Source organism: Trichosurus vulpecula, chromosome 3 (assembly GCF_011100635.1).
Source record: "Trichosurus vulpecula isolate mTriVul1 chromosome 3, mTriVul1.pri, whole genome shotgun sequence".
NCBI classification, from domain to species: domain Eukaryota; kingdom Metazoa; phylum Chordata; class Mammalia; order Diprotodontia; family Phalangeridae; genus Trichosurus; species Trichosurus vulpecula.
In genome coordinates this window covers 316,472,759-316,494,055 of record NC_050575.1, presented here as the reverse complement: position 1 = coordinate 316,494,055, position 21,297 = coordinate 316,472,759, and the positions used below count along the sequence as shown (strand labels likewise).

The window sequence follows — 21,297 nt, the reverse complement described above, 5'->3', positions numbered from 1 at the left end:
CAGCCATGGCCCTTGCTGCACTCTACCCAGTTCTATTCAGGTCAGTCTTTGTTGCATCATCACAAAATTGGATCCCATTAAGACTGATCTTGGGCTATCTGATCAGGGGAAGACCCATATTCTGGTTTATGAGACAAGGCATCTGTTCATTTGTTTCCTCAGGTTGGGATGCATAAAATAATAAAGTTGCTGTGACTGTCAAAGCAGCGACCACTGAAGCTAGCTGTGGTTGAACCTGCAATGTTCTTGACCTTCTTATGTCCAGTCAATACACTTGGTTGAGAGATGGGCCCCTTTCAGAGGCAAGCTCTAGGCTAAAGCATGGCCTCACTGCAAGGCACAGCTCTCTCCCCCAGATAGAGCCAATAGTAAAATCCCTGGTCTGGAATGTCTATACGCAACAGTAGAAAGCATGGAAAACAAGCAAGGGGGACTAGAGATCCTGATGCAAGGAAGAAAACTGGACTTCATAGAACATAGAGACTAGGTGGGATGTGATGCATTATGAGGTGAGAGTTTTGGAAAGCTAAAATTAATTTAAGGAGAGACAAAAAAGGAGGGTGGGGCATGGTAGCATATGTTAAGAAGATAGCGTCATGAGGAAATCTAAGGACCAGATGTGGTATACCATCTTGGTGTAGAGCATTTATTCAAACAGGAACACAAAGAATATACACACACACACACACACACACACACACACACACACACACACACACACATATATATGTATATTCTTATACGTATATATATATATATATTAATCAGGGTACAGTATGGATTAGTGATCAGAGAAAGGAAATAAATCAAACTTTTGGGAAACATAGCATTAGCCTGGCATGAAGGCCAGTATAGTAGTCAGTGTAGGGGGAAGGTGAAGGGACTTTCAATTATCTGACTTTTTGTTGGATCTCTATTTCTACCCAGAGCAGAAGACCTAATAATTTTTTGACACATCTTAATAATTTCATCCTTCAGAAGGTGGAGGAACCAATGAAGGGCACTTTCTGTTCTGAAATTGATTCTCGCCAACATAAAGGAGATGGTTGCTGGGATAGAAATGGCAGATACCTTGCGTGGAAGTTAATATTAGAATGTCTAAAACAGGAGAGTAACCTGAGAATAGTCTGATACTAGATTTTTGGAGAGGCAAGTGGGACCCTATGAACTAAAACTCTATTAAAAAAAGTCAACCAAATCAATCAACAAAGTTTTTGTTAAGGATCTTCTCTATGTCAGGACCCCTCCTAGATCACTGCCTTGTCGTGGCAGAGGGGTTTACGTAGGTTAATGAAACTATGAGGTATGCTGTGCAGGGTTACCCAAGCTGGACAAGTCATAGTAGAGAGTTCTGCTACCAGGTGACCCACTGGAGAAGGAAATGGCCAACCACTCCAGTATCTTTGCCAAGAAAACCCCATGGACACTATTGGCATGCTATGGTCCATGGGGTCACAGAGTCAAACACAACTAAATGACAACAATGTGATGGGAACAAGACACAAAGATAAAAATGAAAGTCTCTGATATTAAGGAATTTATATTTTATTAGTGGAGATTTGTGGATATAAAATTATGTAGACATAAGACAAGGTAAATATAAAATTTGAAATAGTAAGGGAAAGAACTACCAGTTTGGGATGGGAGTCAGGAAAGGCATCATAGAAAGTAGTACTTCAAGGAAGTGTATCTTGAAGGAAGTGAAGGATTTTATGCAACATAGCTAAATAGGGAGTAAGTATCCTAGGTATTCTAGGTAGGACTCATGACTTTGAAAAGGGGATTTTTCTACTCCACCTTAATGAAATCACAGGTCAAGACCAACATTTCTCTCCTTTGTTCCCTCCTCTCTTAAGGAGATGAATGAGGATTCTTCTTCCCAGATGAAGAATCTGAGGCTCAGAGACATAAAGTTACTCACCCAAGGTAATAGAGGTCAGTCAATCAACTAATGGGCATTTATTAAGTGCTTCCTATGTATACTAAGTGTTGGGAACACAAAGAAAGGCAGTGCTGAGATTTGAATTAATGTTCTCTGGTCCCAAATTTATATGTTATCCTTTCTTGAATGACTTCCAAGATGCCATGTAAAATCAATTAAACCAAATGTGTCTTTGGTGCAAAAATAAAGACCCGTATGTTCCAAGAAGGGAATGGAATAATTATCCATCAGAAAGAGAGCACTGTTGCCAATGTGTTATAACACAGCGACTGCCAGGCCAGTGTAGCCAAATAGGAATACTCAAGTGGATTGAACTGCAAATGTGATAGGTTAAGAAATGGATCTATGTCAAAACAGGCTTTTCTTAAGTCAACACTTTCACTTGGTGTGTGGGGCTGACTCACACTTTGGCTATGCCCAAGTTACAAACAACCTTTTGTTTAGTCAGCTTGGGAGGAGAGGGGGGCTTATTATAACCTATTGTGTCCTAGACAATTGCTAGTGAACGTGCCAGTGGTAGGATCTTTTTTAAAGTCTCAAAAATGGCAATAGAATGTATCACGCATACTGCTGCCCTTGAAGGCTTGGATATTTATGCTCTGACTTGTAAATTGAATCAGGATGTCCTTCGGCATGTTGTGGAAGGAACCTTGGGCATGGAGTCAGAAGGCCTGGGTTAGAATGCCAACCTTGCTACTTACTAGTTGTATGAATTTGGGCAAATTAAACTCTGGGCCTCATTTGCCTTACCTGTAAAACAAAGGCACTAGACTAGATGATGTCTGAGCTCCCTTTTAGCTCTGACATTCTGTGAATAAATTGGAAACCTATTAACTTTGTGGATTATTTGTTGAATAATTAAGACCGTAGTGGAGAGATTGGGAAATCTTCTATACTTCTAATCTGTGTAGAGATTAAGTGGTTAGTGGGAGGGGCCCCTTAATTTGGGAGATATCACGAGTAATTGATTCAGTTCAGATTCTCTGTCCCCAAACACAATGACTAAATCTTATTCCATTTCCTCTGTTATTCCACACATATTAGAGATATTATTTTATAAGTAATAGTAAATAGCATTTGAAAATATGCATACTGAAAATAGTTAAATTGGTGTGTGTAGTCAGGATCCCCTGTGAAGAGGGCTGCTGGAAAGTTAAGAACTCTTTGAATATTTTCATGTTTTCGAGGGATTGTTATTGCAGGAAACAATGTGTACACAAAAAAGTTCAAAATATATACAAAATAATTGTGGGGAGGGGCAAGAAAGGAGGAGAACAGTAGATGGCCTGCTTTGGAGCTATGCCCCTAAAGTTGCTAACCTCTGAATACCCTTTGACTGAATAATAAAACTACTAGATCTATACACTAAAAAAAAGAAAATCAAAGAAAGAGGAAAAGGATCCATTTGTGCACAAATACTTAGCAGCTCTTTTTATAGTGGCAAAGAACTGGAAACTGAAGGGGTGTAAATCAATTGCGGAATGAATGCATAAATTATGATATATGAATGTAATGGAATATCATTGTAAGTAAGTATTGTGTAACTGGATTAGTGTCATAAGAAATGATGAAAGGTAAAATTTCAGAAAAACCTCAGAAGAGTTGTATGAATTGATGTAGAATGAAATGAGCATCACAAGAGAACACATTATGTGATAACAGGATTGGAAGGACAAAGTAAACCCATTACGATTATGTTTAGTCATGCAAAGCAAATTTCCACATTAGCCATGTCCAAGAAAAGAAAGGAAGGAAGAAAAAAGGAAAAGAAAAAAAAGAAATTCTTTTCAATTTACATTTGAGTCCATCAGCTCTCTACCCTATTTTACTGATCCACCAACCTTCTTATCCAGTACCAGATTGTTTTGATGATTATGCTTTATAATGTAGTTTGAAAAATGGTACTACTGGGTCACATTCCTCTACTTTTTTCTCACCAATTCCCTTGATAATCTTTGTTATTATATTTTTTTAGCTCTCTAAAATGATTATTTGATAATTTCATTGGCATGTCACTGAATAAGAAAATTAATTTGGGTGGAATTGCCATTTTTATTGCTGTGGCCTACCCATGAGCAGTTAATATTTCCCTGATTGTTCAGATCTTCATTTGTATGAAAAGTGTTTTTTTAATTGTGTTCAATATAGTTCCTTTGTGAGTCTTGGCAGGTAGACTCCAAAATATTTTATATTGTCTGCAATTATTTTAAATGAAATTTCTCTTTCTATCTCTTATTGGATTTTATTGGCAATATATATAAATTCTGATTATTTGTGTGGTTTTATATCCTGCAACTTTGCTAAAGTTGTTAATTGTTTCAACTAATTTTTTAGTTGATTCTCTAGGATTCTCCAAGTATAACATCATATCATCTGCAAAGAGTAATAGTTTTGTTTCCTTGTTGTCTATTCTTAGTCATTCAATTTCTTGTTTTATTACTATAGCCAGCATTTCCAGTTCAATGCTGAATAGTAATGGTGACAATGGACATCTTTGCTTCATCCCAGTCTTAATGAGAAGGCTAGCAGTTTACTATCAATACACATACTGCTTGCTCTTGGTTTTAGATAGATAACTACACATCATTTAAAGAAAATTTCCATTTATTTCTATGCTTTCTAAATGTTTTTTAAAACAAGAATAGGTACTATATCTTGTCAAAATCTTTTTCCGCATCCATTGATATATACATATGATTTTTGTTGCTTTTGTCATTGATATGGTCAATTAGGCTTATAGTTTTCCTAATATTGAGACAGCTGTTCCTAAGGTCCACACTTGCAACAGCTCCTCTCTGGCTTGGATCTGTGACTCAGCACTGGGTGATGGGGTGACAGACCTACTAGATGGCCCTAGTTCCTACACTCAGCACTTGCTTAGGGTTCCCTCTGGTGTTGTCCTTTCTCTACCTTCTCTCAGTCCCTGGTTGCCAAATTACTCTCTGATATAGTCCTAGCTAGACCCCTTATCCTAGTGTATGTTAACCTCTCTGTCCATCTCCCTAAACCACACTGGACTGGAAAAAGCACTCACTGTGACTTCTTCTTGGCTTTACAGATCAGAACAGTCTAATTCCTTCTCTAGATCTTTGTCAAGGAAGTATGGGGCAAGAGCTAGATTCTTTTGCTTCTTCCTACTCTGCCACCTTGGCTCTGTTTTGAAATATCAGTATTTAAGAATACTTGGAAGGACCAAACTGCATCAATTGACAGTGATTTTTTTTGTACTCATAAAGCAAATAAAATGAACTAAGGTGAAATTTTTTTAGTTCAAAATAAAATCATAATAGTTTTTTGCATCAATTGACACACCTGGTCTTTCTTCTTAGTGTACAGCACAATCCTGAAAAAGTACATGTAGCTCACACCATAATGACATTTCAGATACCAGGTTGGTTTCTTTTTGTTGAGGAGTGCTGCCACTGAAAAAAGTATTGGATAAAATGAAAAGAACTAAGGGCACTGTATTTCTTTCTCCTTCCATTTATTTTTTTTAAAACAATTTATTTAGGAGCCATAAGTTAGTTGTTTGGACAGAAGGAAGATTTTGGTAAGTGTAAAGGCGTGGTCAAGGCATAGAGTTATGAGAAATCTGAGGAAGGAGAGAATTCACTTTGAGATGGGAGTTAGAGAAGACTTCATGGCAGTGGCCACACCTAAATTGGGCCTTGAAGGCAGGGATGGCTGGACATGTCGTTTTATGGATTGTTTGAATGGTAGCACATGGAATCCATGTTGTGATTTTCATGTCCCCTTGTATTTGATGTATTAATTTAACTGAGTAATACTGCTGCCCAGTAAGCTTCATGTCTACAAATAGAGCCAGTTAATATTGAAGGAAAAAGTAACTTCTTGATATTTTGGGAAAATGTTATAGAAAAAGAGAAATTATTTTCTAGAAAGAAAGAAGAACAATATGAAGAAAATTTAGACAAGGGAAATCTCTTGCTCTCTTTCTCCTTTTGGGACATAATAGGCAACCCAAGACAATGGTCTCATGAAACTGAACCAAAGCAAAACTGGAAACAGTAAAATTAAAATTAGCCCAGGATCCAAATACTTGATGGATAAAGAAAAGGTTTTTATGAATGTAAAGAGATTCTTTTTCTTTCATGGCACAGCAATGTAATTTCCTTTTTTGGTATCTGGGCAGAAAGTGGGCATTCCAATAAGACTTGTTTTAATTGATTGTAGTTATTAAATCCTCTGACTCCTACATGTACATTTCAGGATATGGGAGACATATGGAATTGAAAGTTTAACCATTATTTCTTCACATAGGAAACTTGACAAAAGAGTCTAGGGTGGACCTGGAGAACAAATTGGTTTGCACACAGCAATGTCTTGCAGACAAGAAAAAACCCAACATCTGATCACTGGATTTTCCCAATCCAGTGTATTTTATAATTTGTACACTGGTCACTATTAGTAGGAGAATTCCATCTAGGGGCTTCAAATATTATTAAAAAATTTGGACAGATGTTTGCTATATAGTTCCATCCATTGTTACTTTTCATTACCTCTGGCGTTGAATTTCTGTGTGTATTATGGTCTAGGGTTCCAGAACTATAGAACTTCAGAATTGGAAAGGACTTCAGAGGCCACCTAATCCAAACACTACCAAAATAAGAATCCAGCCTAGAACATTTCTGACAAATAGGCATCCAGCCTTTCTTTGAAAGCCTCTAGGGCAGGAGAACCCACATGGCTTCTTGAAGTAGCTGAGGTACTTTTAGATAGCTTTGTTAGGAAGTTTTTCTTATATCAAGACTTCTGCTTCTTTGACACTTGCATTCATTGTCCCCAGCTCCACCTTGTGAAATGAAGTAGGCCAAATCTAATCCCTTTTCTCCCCTTGATAGTCTTTTAGAACTTGAAGACAATTTAAGTCTTTTTCCCATAAGTCTTCTTTAGGCTAAATGTCCCCAGTTCCTTCAATCAATTCTCATAAAGCATGAACTCTAAGTCCATTACCATCTTGGTCACTCTTTTCAGAATACTCTCTACTTTATTAATATTCTTCCCAAAATATGGAAAACAGTCCTGAACATGGTAAATCAGGTGTGATCTGACCAGGGCAAAGTACGGCAGGATTATTTCCTCATTGCTAGTTGCTCTGCCTCCATGCTTTAGACCACATTACCCTTTTTGGCTGTCCTATCATACTAGTGAGCCATTAATTATATTATAGAGATATAGCCATATCTCTTCCCTTTTTTTGTTTAACAAGATACTTGGTCAAATGCTTTTCTGAGGTTTAGGGAAACCATGTAACATTCTCCCTATCTTGTTGTTGTGCTTGTTGAGTCATTTTTCAGTTGTGTCAACTCTTTGTGACTCCATTTGGGGTTTTCTCAGCAAGGACGCTGGAGTGGTTTGCCATTTCCTTCTCCAGCTCATTTTATAGATGAGGATCATTTGACCTTGATAATTGAGTATCTGTTTTCTGAAGACCAACCTAGCTAATTATGGAGAGGTTATAGAATCAGTAGGTTGGCCACAGTGATGATTCTTTTTTTTTGCCATGACAACCCATGAAAGCAAGATAAAATGACCCTCAGTCCTGTGGGGTTCCATTTTGTTTTTGCATTGAGAGTGAATCCCATCATTTTGAGGCTATCAACAAACTTGAATTTGACTATTGGAATTTAAAATATCCAATGACCAGTGAGCGGATATACTGCTGAAATAGCTGAATCCTATCACTCTTGACATTCTTGATATGAACAAAAGCAGAAGAAAGAGGGAATTTAAAACTAAATGGAAGGATGACTCATTTATTACTTGGAGAAGAAAAAAAGTGGGTTTATCATATGTCCAAAGGCTAATTAATGATAAATATTTGCAAAAAGACCATCATGAAAATAGCTGCTGTTTATCTACCCAAATCAGTTGTTGAGGGCATAAATGGTAGAGAAATTCTATCAAGAACTTGGTGAGACCCCAAATCAGGTAGATTCTGAGACCTGGTAACTTTGGAGGTGGCAAAGCAGTGAGGATAGGGAGAGGTATATGAGAAAGCGTGGTCCAAGGAAATTAAGTGAGATATGCCAAAGACTTGTAGGTTGTATATGCCTTTATACCATGAGTGCTATCTTAAAAAAAGAACTGTACTGGACACTGAACATGAAATAGCATGACAAAGAGTGAATTGACTAAATTTTAAGATATATGAAAATATATTATTATTGTGGTAGTTATCCCATCTATACATGAATTCAGACTATCGATTCATTAGATCTAAGATCAGAATGTGTAATAAACAAGAAGAAAAATGAGAAAAATATGTAGCATACAATTAAAAATTTTAACCTCAAATTATTTAAGTTATTGAAAATAAAAAAAAAACATGAACTGGACAACAGAAACGACACTGACTATGATAATTGAATCCATAAGTTAAATCAATGTAAATTAATTGCCATGAAAAGAAGACCAAAAATACCCAGAAAGTAGCCTAGTCAGCAAAAATGGTACTTACTTGCCAACTGGACAGGGATGGCTGCCAAAGGCAACATCATATAAACTTGTCTGTAAAAGTTTACAACGAAGGAAGATGGATGATTATGAGTAGTGATGTTACATAAAGCAGAGAGAAGTAATGGTTGGTAAAACCGGTTTAAAGAAAGCTTTGTGAGCTAACTTGTGAGATAAGCAAAGTTATCTCGAGAGCACTTGAGGATGAAAATAGAAAATTTACAATAAAAGAAAAATGGAAATGATATGCAAAAACTGTTTTCTCCATCAAGGATCGTGGAACCACCAAACCTGAATTCTGACATCACAGTCCCTCAGGTGTTTGCGGAGGATGTAGAAATGGCACAAAAAATAAAGACCAGAAAAGTAGCTGGTTTGAACCAAGCCTATATAAAGGAGATATGATATGGATATGATACAATTATGATGTGATTACATGAAGAAGAGGAAACACTAAGAGGCATGAAAAAAATCTCAGCTCTGAACCATGCCAAAAAAGCTGACCAAGAAACCATTAGGGATTATCAACCTATATCCTTGCTCCTCCATCTATAAGAAATCTTTATATGGGTATATATACATAAAATGAGATCATTCTTGATGAGGATGTTAGTAGGGAACACATCTTTATCATTTTACAATTAACTTAAAGATGCAGAAATATGTTTCATCATTGCGCATGTTGTTTATTGCTTGTAAAAAGCATTAGATTTGATAGGACAAAATGCTAACTTACAGGATCTTTTACAGTAAAATGTCTCCCATTCATGAATGAAGATCACTCAAGATCTTTGCACATGAAACAATACAAATAATCCTGTTCTGTATTTCTCTAAATAAACATTAAATGATGCACAAACTAGAAGATCTATGCTTGCCAAAAGTATTCAATGCTATGGTGGAGAAGATCTAGCATAGATTCCAGGTGGAGGAGGGATTTGCTGGGGATTCCCTGGGATTCTTCAGATACTCTTATCCTTGATACTCTCTTCTCTCTAGGTTTTTGGGGACACTGCTCTTTCCTGGTTCTCTTCCTGCCTCTTCTGACTGTTCCTTCCCGGGATCTTCATCCATATCATGCTCACTAACAGCAGGTTTTCCACAAAGCCCTCTTCACCTCTTTCTCTATACTATTTCACTGGGTGACCTCATCAGTTCCCATGGGTTCAATTATCATCTCTTTGCCGACAGTTCTCAGATCTGCTTATCCTGACCTAATCTTTCTGCTAGTCTCTAGCTTCTCATCTCCAACTGCCTATTAGGCATCTCACACTGGATGTCCTATGGTTGTTGCTGTTCAGTTATTTTCAATCATGTCCAACTCTTCATGAGTTCATTGGGATTTTCTTGGCAAAGATACTGGAGTGGTTTGCCATTTACTTCTCCAGCTCATTTGACAGATGAGGAACTGAGGTAAACAGGGTTAAGTGACTTGCCCAGCATCTGAGGCCACATTTGAACTTGGGAAGATGAGTCTTCCTAACTCCAGGCCTGGTGCTCTATCCACTGCTCCACCAAACATTCAAAACTTAACTCCTTATCTTTTCCCCCTGACTTTCACCCCTTCCAAATTTTCCAATTGGTGTTGAGGGTACTACCATTCTCCTCATATCCCAGGCTTGAATCCTCAACTCCTCAGTATTTCTCACCACTCCAGCCCCCATATCCAATTTATTGACAAGGCCTGTTGATTTCACCTTTGCATATTCCTCAAGTACACCACTTTCTCTTGTCTGATATTGCCACTACTCCAATATAGGTCCTCATCTCTTCACACCTAGTCTATTGTAGTAGCCTACTTGTTGGTCTGCTTTATACAAATCTCTCCCTACTCCAGTCCACTCTCCATTCAGCCTCCAAAGTGACTTTCCTAAAGTATAGATCTAATCATAACATCCCCCCACTCAAGAAATTCTACTGATTCCTTGTCACCTCCATGTTTAAATATAAAATCTTCTGTTTAGTGTTCAAGGGTGACTGGGTGGTGCAATGGATAGAGTGCCAAGCCTCGAGTCAGGAATACTTATCTTCCTTAGCTCAAATTCAGTCCCAGACACTTACTAGCTGTGTGATCCTGGACAAATCACTTAATTCTGTTTGCCTCAGTTCCTCATTTGTCAAACGAGTTGGAGAAGGAAATGGTAAACTGCTCCAGTATCTTGCCAAGAAAACCCCAAATGGGGTCACAAAGAGTTAGACACAACTGAAATGAATGAACAGTAACTTAGTGTTAAAAGTCCTTCATAATCTGAATCCCTTAGACCTTTCCAGTCTTCTTTCACCCTAGACACCTGCTCCCCATGTACCCTGTGATCCAGTGACACTTGCTGTTCCTTGAACAAGACACTCCATCTCTTAGTTTAGGGTATACCACGGAACTGGCTGTCCTATATTCCCCATATGAGAAATGCCCCTCCTCCTTATCTCTGCCCACTGGGTTCCCTGGCATCCTTACAACCTAGCTAACATCCTACCTTCTGTAGGAAGTGTTTCCCAATCTCTCTTAGTTCTAGGGTCTTTTCTCTATTGATAATTTACTATTTATCCTGCATATGGCTTGTTAGTACATGCTTGTTTGTTTGTTGCTCCCCCGTGAGACTTTAAATTTCTCGAAGACAGGGACTATCTTTTGCCTTTCTTTATATCCCTGGCACTTAGCACAGTGTCTGAGACAGAGGAAATGGTTAATAAATGCTTATTCGCTGATGCTTATTTGTAGATGATATTGTGTTGATTGTTATCAATTCCCACAACTTGGCAAAGCTTAGAAGAACTCTGTAATCACCCAAAGGAGTCTGGCCTGTTCACCTGCACTAGAAAGATAACAGTGTCTGGCACATAGTAGGTGCTTAATAAATGTTTATTGATTGATTGATCAAGTGCATTATTTATTGCTTAGATTTCAACATGCAATTGAATTGGATAATCCAACAGTATATATATCTGGGAAAGACAGTTCAGATGGAGCATTAGCCAGGCCCAGTTGTAAAGGAGGATGACACCTTTAAGGAAATTGTAAAGCTCTTTCTCTGACCTGAAGCTTCCCATGAAAGCAAAAAACTCTTTTCAATGCTAACATTTTGCTAGTGTTGTTATCTGGCTACGAGTCTGGAACACCATTGCTTCTGAAGAACAAAACATGAGTCTCTCACAGAGGCAAGAGAAAGGTACACAGGAAGTATAAGCAAACAGCAAGAACAAAAAACAAAGAACAAACCCAACAAGGAACTCTAAGAAGAACTTGAGTTAAGGATATTATCAAAGGTTTATATGACAGGAAGAGAAGATGGGCTGGTTATGGGGCAAGAGGGATGACAGGTAGGCAGCCAGAGTTCTCTACTGATTACCTTGTGGCATCCAAAGAGAATGGGGATGGGCATACTCTGTGGTGAACATTTGGTAGACTGTGGATGAGAGTTATATGGAATGGCAGGTGTCTCTTGTCTGTACTCGTCATTATAGTATGTAAAAATTTTTAATATTATTGCTTTAAAGAAAGAATTGGGCACTGGCACATTTCAAGATTCTAAAACTAGTAGGTTTTTAGATCATATGATAGCTCCATACCTCCATCCCCCATCTCCCCCCAAATAGTAACTCCATACATAAAATTTCACCTTGGGACAGATGATGAGCAGTTATAATTTTCTCTTTTAAAATGACAGGCACAATAACAGTGACATTAAAACAACATCATGGAACGAGAGTGGCCCTGGGTCCTTGAAGGTTCTCATTGAATCACAGATCAAGACCTGAAAGGGACCACCTCAGAGAAGTTACCAGTATCATACAAGTTTCAGAAAGTTCTACCCAGATGGAGAAATTCTGAGTAGAAGCATGTGGTAGACTTTGTGTCTTTCCTCCAAATGCCAGTGGTTCAGTGCCCAGAGGTTTGCCATCAGTTGGGGAATTTTTTAAAACCACAAAAACTTATTAAAACTATCTACTAAGGGGTTGCTATCAGCTTTGGTGGAGGGCACATCCACGTAGATGAAATCACAGATGGTTAAGATTATTCATCATCAATTTTGTAGCTTTTTAAGGAAAACCTCCAAAATGTTTAAAAAAAAAACAAAACTAATTCTGAACAGTGACTTTAGCCAATCCAGGTGAATATCCAGTTCAACTCCCATCTTAACATATGGTTAAAAGAGTACAAAGAACTTCAAATTGCTCATAATTCTGGTCTACATGGCCTTTACCAAGGCACTGAATTTCCTTGAATAGACCTAGATAATCCCTTAGATCTCCAGCCCATTCCACTTGGCTCTGTAGAACTAATGAAACACTCCTCAAGAGAGGTGTGATCATCCTCACAATACTTACTTCCTTTTCCTCTGCTGGAGGTGGAGGAGGCTCTTTGATAATCTGAAAGGAAAACAAAAAAAAGGTGACAAAGTTTCTTACCACTTTATTCTGAGGAGACCTGAACCAATGAGATGCCCTGTGGGTGTGATGGCATAATTTTATATAATATATTATTAATGAAGATAACACTGATATTTTCTGATATTTCTATAATGGGTTATGTGGAGCAATGAAGAGAGTGCCAGGCCTGGAGTTAGGAAGATTTATCTTCATGAGTTCAAATCTGGCCTGAGATGCTTACTAGCTGTGTGACCCTGGACAAGTCACTTAACTCTGTTTGCCTCAGTTGCCTCATCTATAAAATGGGCTGGAGAAGGAAATGGCCAACTGCTCCAGCATCTTTGCCAAGAAAACCCCAAAAATGGGGTCATGAAAAGTCAGACACGACTGAAAAATGAATGACCAAAAATTTTTATATGTTAAGATTTGCAAAATGCTTTGCATTTGCTTACATTATCTCATTTGATACAACAAACTTGTTACAGATGAGAAAACTGAGGCTCATAGTAATTAAGTGACTGACCAAGGATGAGCCAAGCAGTATGTAAGGCCGAATTCAAACCCAGGTCTTGACTCCAAGTCTAGCACTCTATTCACTATGCCATGCTTTGTGAAAAAACCTGAGTGTGTTACTGTCACAAGAAATGGGATGGATTGGGCAGGTAGTTTAATTGGATACAGAATGACACTTATGAGGCTCAGAGGAAGAGTTTGATGACTCAAAACTGATGAAAAGAACCCTGAATTTGCAGTAATAATGTCCTAGATTTAAAGCCAGAAGGGATTTTCGAAGTCATGCAGTTGAGTGATGTCAAATAGAAACGGATCCCTTTCAGCAGCATTTTGACTTAGAAAACGGAAACTTAACATGAGTTAGGTTTATTACATTTTTATTTATTTTGTCAAACATTTCCCAATTACATTTTAATCTGCTTATTCTCTCCTCCCAATGTAGAGTTTTGCCCTCAGTGAGGGCAAATGTCTCCAAATTTTAATCCAATCCCTTCATTTTATAATTTCACCCAGAAGTGAAGGGATTTGTCTAAGGTTAGCAAGGCAGAGCCATTGGATTTGAACGCAGACCCTCTGATGCCAAATCCAGCATTTTTTCATAGACCCTGCTGCTTCCCAAAGGGAGATAACATGCCTAAACATAAATCCCGGTTCTGTTACTTACTACTACTACCTGTGTGACTTTGGGCAGGCCATTTAATCTCTCCAGGCCTTAAAAATTCATCGGATTTTGAGTTAGAAGTGGCTTTAGGTATACTCAGTTTCCTCATTTTGCAAACTCTCTGGTTGCTCATTCTGGCTCTAAATCCTACGGTCTGCATCTAGGCTGGTAACATTTTTAGTCAAAATGAAACTGCTCCCCAGTCTACAGGCTGCATCTGTTATTCTGGTGAAACTTCTTACAAAAGGGAGTTGTTGGTCACAAGAGTTTACTGGGAGGGAATGTGCCTGGTTCAGTATCAACCTACTCCCAACTCTAAACAGCAAGTACAAAAATAAGATGAAAAACAACTCTGTCACAAGAAAAACACCCTGATTGACACACTGCACTACCAGCACAATCATGAAGCAGAGAAACTCCCAAGCCTGTTTGCTGATTTCTGGGTTCCAGAAACATGGACCAATAGAGCCCGAGGAAGTAGGACAACAGCTTTTTGGATTCCCCTAGCTCACAGACCATCTTGGCAAGGAAGGCATCTTAGATCACCTACCCCACCTGCTCCCTCCTGACACTGAAATAAACCTTTTCCATAATGAATGAGGAAATTGGCACTGCTTTTTAACAAGACACTAATGAGGTAGTGTCTGGTTTTAATTCAATGACATAAACAACTTTTAAATTCAAGCCATAAGGAGAAAAAAATATAGACTCCGTGGTCTTATTATATATAAGAGATCTGCTGAAAGGATCTGTATAAATCACGTTTTGAGAATTACTTGTTTTTTGGGACTTTCATGGGGAAAGTATTGTGTTTGGAGTAATCTCTTGGGACTCAGAGGTTCCCATTTCAGATTTAGGCTCTGCTACTTAAGCCAGGGTGACCTTGGGAAAGCAAATTTCTTCCTGCCCTCAGGATTTTGTAAAATGAAGCAGTTGGATTAGATGGTCTCTAAGGTTCCTTAACCTGACTGCCTTTGAACTTCACAAAGAAGACATTAGTAATTTCAAAGTCAAATAGAAATGGATCCCTGCAGGCAGCATGATGACTTAGAAAACCACAAATTAGTATTATCTATCTTGTATTGTATTTTTATTTATTTCGTTAAACATTTCCTAATTACATTTTTTAAAATATTTTTTTTACTTTTTTTTTGCATGGGGGAAGGCAGGGCAATTGGGGGTAAGTGATTTGCCCAAGGTCACACAGCTAGTGAATGCATCAAGTGTCTGAGGCCGGATTTGAACTCAGGTCCTCCTGACTCCAGGGCCGGTGCTCTACTCACTGCACCACCTAGCTACCCCCTCCTAATTACATTTTAATCTGGTTCAGGCTACACTTGGGAGTTTTACAGGCTGCATTCAACTTTGACACCTTGGTTTATACCTTCCCTTCCTCTCCTCCTCCTCCTCTTCCTCACTCCCTACCCCTCCTCTTTCTCTTCCTCCTCCTGTTCCTCCTTTTCTTCCTCCTCCTGGAAAAAAAAGTCTTTCTGATGTATATGGGGTAGGGCTGAAGAGAATGTCTCGATTCACATTAACCAAACAACTTTTTCCTGGAAAAAAGAGAAACAGACTATACCAAAATTTTTTCAATGAGTTATTAAGCATCAACTATATATATGCCTCTGTGCTAGGTACTGCATTGACCAAGATAAAATAAGATGCAGTTTTATATTTAAAATCAATAGAGATCTAGACTTTAATTAAGGTCTAATATACAGTTCTTTATTGGATACAAATATATCTCTTTATTGGATGCAACAACTCAAAGAGAAATAGAAAAAGCTCAGAGAATGGAAACATGTATATACACGTATACATATATACAACTAATATATGTAAAGGTTTTATCTAATTAAACTCATTTGCTTCAATACATCTAAAGTTAACGTGTGTGTGTGTGTGTGTAATAAGTGGAGTCTCAAGCTAATTTCCCAATCTAATCACATTGTTTTTGAGACGATATGTAACTGCCAATGAGGTGCCATATTTCTGTGTTAGACTTGAAATTGCAAGGAGCATTTGGATAATGTTTCCTGAATCCTAATTATTTCTAATATTAACTTTCTGGTCCTTGATATTGTTTTAAAAATCCTATATTTGCAACATATAACACACATCTGCTAGAAGCAAAGTAATAACCAATTTTAGTCTAAGAGACACCAGCAAGTCACTTAACTCCTCTGAGTCTCACTTTCCTTATCTATAAAATGCACATGATGATTTATGTACTGACTTCACAGAAATGGTTTTGTTTTTTGGAGCAGAGAGGGCAGGGCAATTGGGTTTAAGTGACTTGCCCAAGGTCACACAGCTAGTAAGTGTGTCAAGTGTCTGAGGCTGGATTTGAACTCAGGTCGTCCTGACTCCAGGACCAGTGCTCTACGCACTGCGCCACCTAGCTGACCCTCACAGAGATATTTGAACCATAAAATAATAAAATGTGCTGTTATTGTCATTATCGGTATTATCAGGAGCCTGTAATCTAAAAGGGAGGAAAATTGTGTACACAAATGATGTAAAGTAGTATGTGACCATTGCAAAGGAAAGTGTTGAAGGAAATTTAAATCTGAGAGAGGGATTATGAAATTTAGTATATACTATCTTTGAAAATTAATGCTTTTCCTTTTACCTAGGGGCCTGGAAATCTCCTTGGCAAGTTCAGTTACATGTACTGACTGTGCTTTCTTTCTCTCACTACTACCTCCTCGAGTGATTAGATAGTATATTATCCATTGGTTTCTGTATACTACTGTCCTGGTTAGTAAATTACCTGTACTTAAATGACCCCTTGGTGGCTTTAGCTAGTTAATACACCTCTTGAAAGAGAGCGGTATAGTCTATTATTTCTGTTGTTGGAGTAAAGCTGAACATTCCATTTATTTAATTCCAAAACACCTTTTTTTTTTAATTCAGTAAGAACTACTCCTGAAGTGAAGAATTTCCTTTGAAAACTACTGATTGAATTGGCTCAAGCAAATGCAATAAAAGCATTTGCAAACCAATGGGAAAACACAGTGAAATTTTTCAAGTGGAAAAACTAGATATTATAAAAATCTTGCAGGATGTTTCGGGAAATAAAAATTAAACATTATAGGCTTTTTTTGATTGAACACATTTATGTGAAATGTAAAATCACATATTTGAGCATGAATTCACCATATGTTTGGAGACATCTGGATCCCATGAATGTCGTTATGCTGTATTTTTGTTTTTCCTTATTTTGCAGGAATATAGATGTAGATAGTAAGATCACTAGGGATAACTTTGTTTTTGCAAATATAATTTCAGCTTTCAGGGAATACTTTTGCTTTTATTTGGCCATGTTATCATGTCATCAAAACCCATTTATAGTATAACATAAGAAGACTGATTTTGAAGAAAAATTGATGATATTGGTTTTCATTCTCTGATTTCCTTACTTTTTCTGAAATAAAATTACAATACCATAAACCTAATGCATATTTTATGTTGTTAAAGGAACATGATCTTAGAAAACTTCCAGTTCCCATCTTTTGATTATTATAAATTTGAAAATTTGAATAATTTCTTTACTTAGCTTGAAAATGAGAACTTCTATCAGAGAAACTCATTGCAATGATTTCCCCCAGTTTCCTGCTTCACTACTTATATTGGCTGTATTTACTTTTTGTTTATTTGTTTTGAGTGTGTGTATTTGTCTAAAAACTTTTAAATTTTCTGTAATAAAATTGTCCATTTTTTCTTCTATGATCTTCTCTAGCCATGAAGTATTCTCTATTCATAAATGTGAAAAGAAATTTTTCTTTGCTTCTCTAATTGGTGTATAATGTTACCTTTTATGTCTAAGTCATATATCTGTTGGAGTTTTTTGTGGTGTGCAGTGTGTGAGATATTAGTCTCATTTCTGCCACACTGCTTTCAAGCTTTCCTAGCAGTTTTTGTTGAATAGTGAATTCTTGCACCCAAAACTTGGATCTTTGGGTTTATCAAACATTAGGCTACTAAGTTTGTTGTGTTCCTATTTTTATTCCAGTGGCCTCTATTTCTTAACCAGTACTAAATACATTTGGATGATTACTATTGTCTAGTGTAGTTTGGTATTTAGTACTGTTAGTTCTCCATCTTTCTCACTTTTTTTATTATTTTCCTTGAGATTCTTGACCTTTTACTTCTAACCATGTAAAATAATTCTTTCATAGTTTGATTAGCATAACACTGAATGACTAAATTAACTTAGCACTGTCATTTTTATTATATTGTCTGAACCTACCGATGAGACGTTAATATTTCTCTAATTATTTGGGTTTGTTTTTATTTCCATATGGAAAAAACCCATTACAAATAACTAGTAATTAGAGAAACAAAAATTAAAGTTCTACCTCACACCAATCATACTTGCAAAGATTACTAAAAAAAACAATCAGAAAATGACAAATCTTGAACAGGAAGGGAAACAGTCCCATTAAAGTACAAGCTGTGAAGTGGTCTAATCATTCTGAAAAGTAATTTGGAACTATGCCCCCAAAAGTTCCGGTTCCAGAGAACTGATGATGAAGAATGATACCCACTCCCTCACAGAATGGTAATGGATTCAGGGCACAGAAGAAGACATGTTTTTTAGATGTGACTCATCTAGGATTTTGCTTTGCGTTACCATTTCAAATTTGTTACAAGGATTTACTTTTTCTTTTCTTTTCCAATGAAGAGGGAGAGAAAATAGATTTTTGCTAATTAAGAAAATTAAATTAAACTAAAATATTTTAAAAATGCTATCTTTCAACAATGTCTCCAGAGAAAATTTACCAGAATAAAGTTATCTGAAAGACAATAACATACCAATTGCCATACAAAGTACTGCATTGTTGGATAGTTCTATTTGTCTCAGAACATTTATCATCAGTCTAAATTAATTCTCCTGTAATTTCTACTCATTTGGTTATAGTTCTACATAGACCATTTAACCCTTTTCCTCATTCACAGTCCTTTAACCATAACTATACTTTCAAGTACCGACTGCACTTGATTTGTCAAACTGCATTCCAGTTTCCCCAGCAGTTCTTGTCAAATACTCAGACACTAGGTTGCTGAATTCAATTGTTTCTGATGCATCTTATCTATTCTGTTCTACTTTTTTTATTTTTTAAATTAGTAACAAATATTTTTAAAATTACTGCTGCATAGTATAATTTGAGGTCTGAAAGTTCTCTTCATTCCAACTTATTTTTCATTATTTCACAACAGATTTTTACAACATTTGCTCCTCTAAGTGAAATCTATTATTTTATCCATATCTAATAAAGTACTTATTGGGTACTTTGATTAGCATAATGCTAAACATTTAAATTAACTTAGACAAGATCATCACTTTTACTATACTATTAAGGTTTAAACATGAGCCCTGAATGTCCCTCCAATTATTTAGGTCACTAGTTCCTTAAGGAATGCTTTCTGATCATATATATATATATATATATATATATATATATATATATATATATACACACACACACATATATATATGTATATGCCCCTGAGTTTCTTGCTAAATTGACTTTCACAAATTTTTGATATTTTTGTATTTGTCTTGAATGGGATTTCTCTATTATTCCCTCCTCAGTTGTTTATTGCTATGTAGAAATAATGATAAAATTTGCAGATTTATTTCACATCCAGCTACTGTATTGTAGTATTTATTTTCTGAATTTATTTGATGACTCTGGGTTTTCTAAGTAAATCATTATGCAGTTTCCAAATAGAGATATTTTTGTTTTCTCTTTACCGGTGTTTATAACCTCAGTTCATTTCTCTTGTTTTATTGTTATCACCAGCACTTCTAGAATTATGTCAAATAAAGACAGGGAAAGGAGGACATCTTTGCTTTATTCCTGTATTTACTGGGAAAGCTTCTAATGTTTCCCATTGCATATAATGCTATTTTTTGGCTCTAAATATTTTAGTTCTTTTTATTATATTAAAAAAGATCCTCCCCTTCCTGATTTGTAAGTGTTTTTGTGGGGTTTTTTTGGTCTATGTAGGTACTTTAATTTGGCAATTTCTATCAATCATGTGGTTTTGAATTTTAAAAATATGATTGATTATGGTGATTGTTCTTCTAATATTGAACCATTTTTGTACTCCTTATATGAATCCAACTTGATTATAATGATTTTTTTGTTGGATATGTTGCCTTAGCTCTTTTGCCAGGATTTTATTTAAAATATTTGAATCAAAACTCATGCATAATAGCAGTCCAAAATTCCATTTCTCTATTTTCCTTTAGCTTAGGACTATATTTGTCTGTAAAAGGAACTTGGTAGAAATTTTCTTTTTTTAATTTCTGAGAATGCTTATGTAATATAGGTATTAATTGTTCTTTAAGAGTATAATAGAATTCACCTATGAATACATCTAGACCAATTTTTTTATTTTAATTTTCTTTATTAAACTGTTACATTATAACTTATCCAATATATTTATATATGATTATTGCATCTATAGTTGTCCTTCTACAACAGAAACAGGACTGGTGCTGAGAGAACAGTTCCGTTTAGCAACACAAGGAAACTGCTCTCAAGGACTTATAGAGACAATACCGGCTTGAGAGACTGTATGGCCCCAAATCAAGTCAAATAAATAAAGTTACTGACTAAGAACATCCTATTTACTGCCCTAAATAGAGGCATAAGAAAGAATATACATTGCATGACCACCACCTTTATCACTAACACCATCCCTGTTCACCAATCTTTCTTCCTAAGGTCATCATATGTCTCAGGGCACATTTCCTAGTAATTTGTTGGAAATGTTTTCCATTTCCTTCATTTAAAGATAAAACCAAACATGAGCCAGTAATTAGAATCAATTTTGCTGCATCTATATGTACCCCCCTTTAGTACGGCAACATAAAAAACCTCTCTGTTCGTAGAAAAGCTTCCTTTTGGCATAGTTTTCAGAAGTACTCCTAGTATCAAAAAAATAAACTGGATTCTATCTGGTTTGGAGTAACAAAGTTACTTTTTTTTGTTTGTTTCTCTACTTTATTTTTTTTAATTTTTTTTATTTTTAGTTTACCACACACAGTTCTACATAATTTTGAGTTCCAGATTAATTACTTTTTGAGAAAAACCATCATTGCCCCCCAAATCCTTATCACCTACCTACAAATTAACAGCTAAAAATCCTTTGCCTTCTAAGATCTAACCAACAAGCCCAAACAAGCATGTTTTTCTTTGTTTTGCTGTTCAGGCTCCCAGCTTCCTTTCCTGAACCCAAATTCCAATTACATAAAAATCAAAAACTTTCCCAAGACAGTTCCTCATACTTTCTGTTGTAGACCAATTAAATATATATACAT

At 36.4% G+C, this 21,297-nt stretch overlaps 1 protein-coding gene across 1 annotated transcript in view; it reads right to left on the bottom strand.

Annotated features, from left to right (window-relative positions):
• ANTXR1 (ANTXR cell adhesion molecule 1) overlaps nt 1–21,297 on the bottom strand; it is a 309,492-nt gene that overhangs the window by 103,601 nt on the left and 184,594 nt on the right. The window contains exon 14 of the mRNA XM_036751470.1: nt 12,746–12,787. Within this exon, the coding sequence (XP_036607365.1) occupies nt 12,746–12,787 (42 nt within the window). The remainder of the gene's footprint in view (nt 1–12,745; nt 12,788–21,297) is intronic.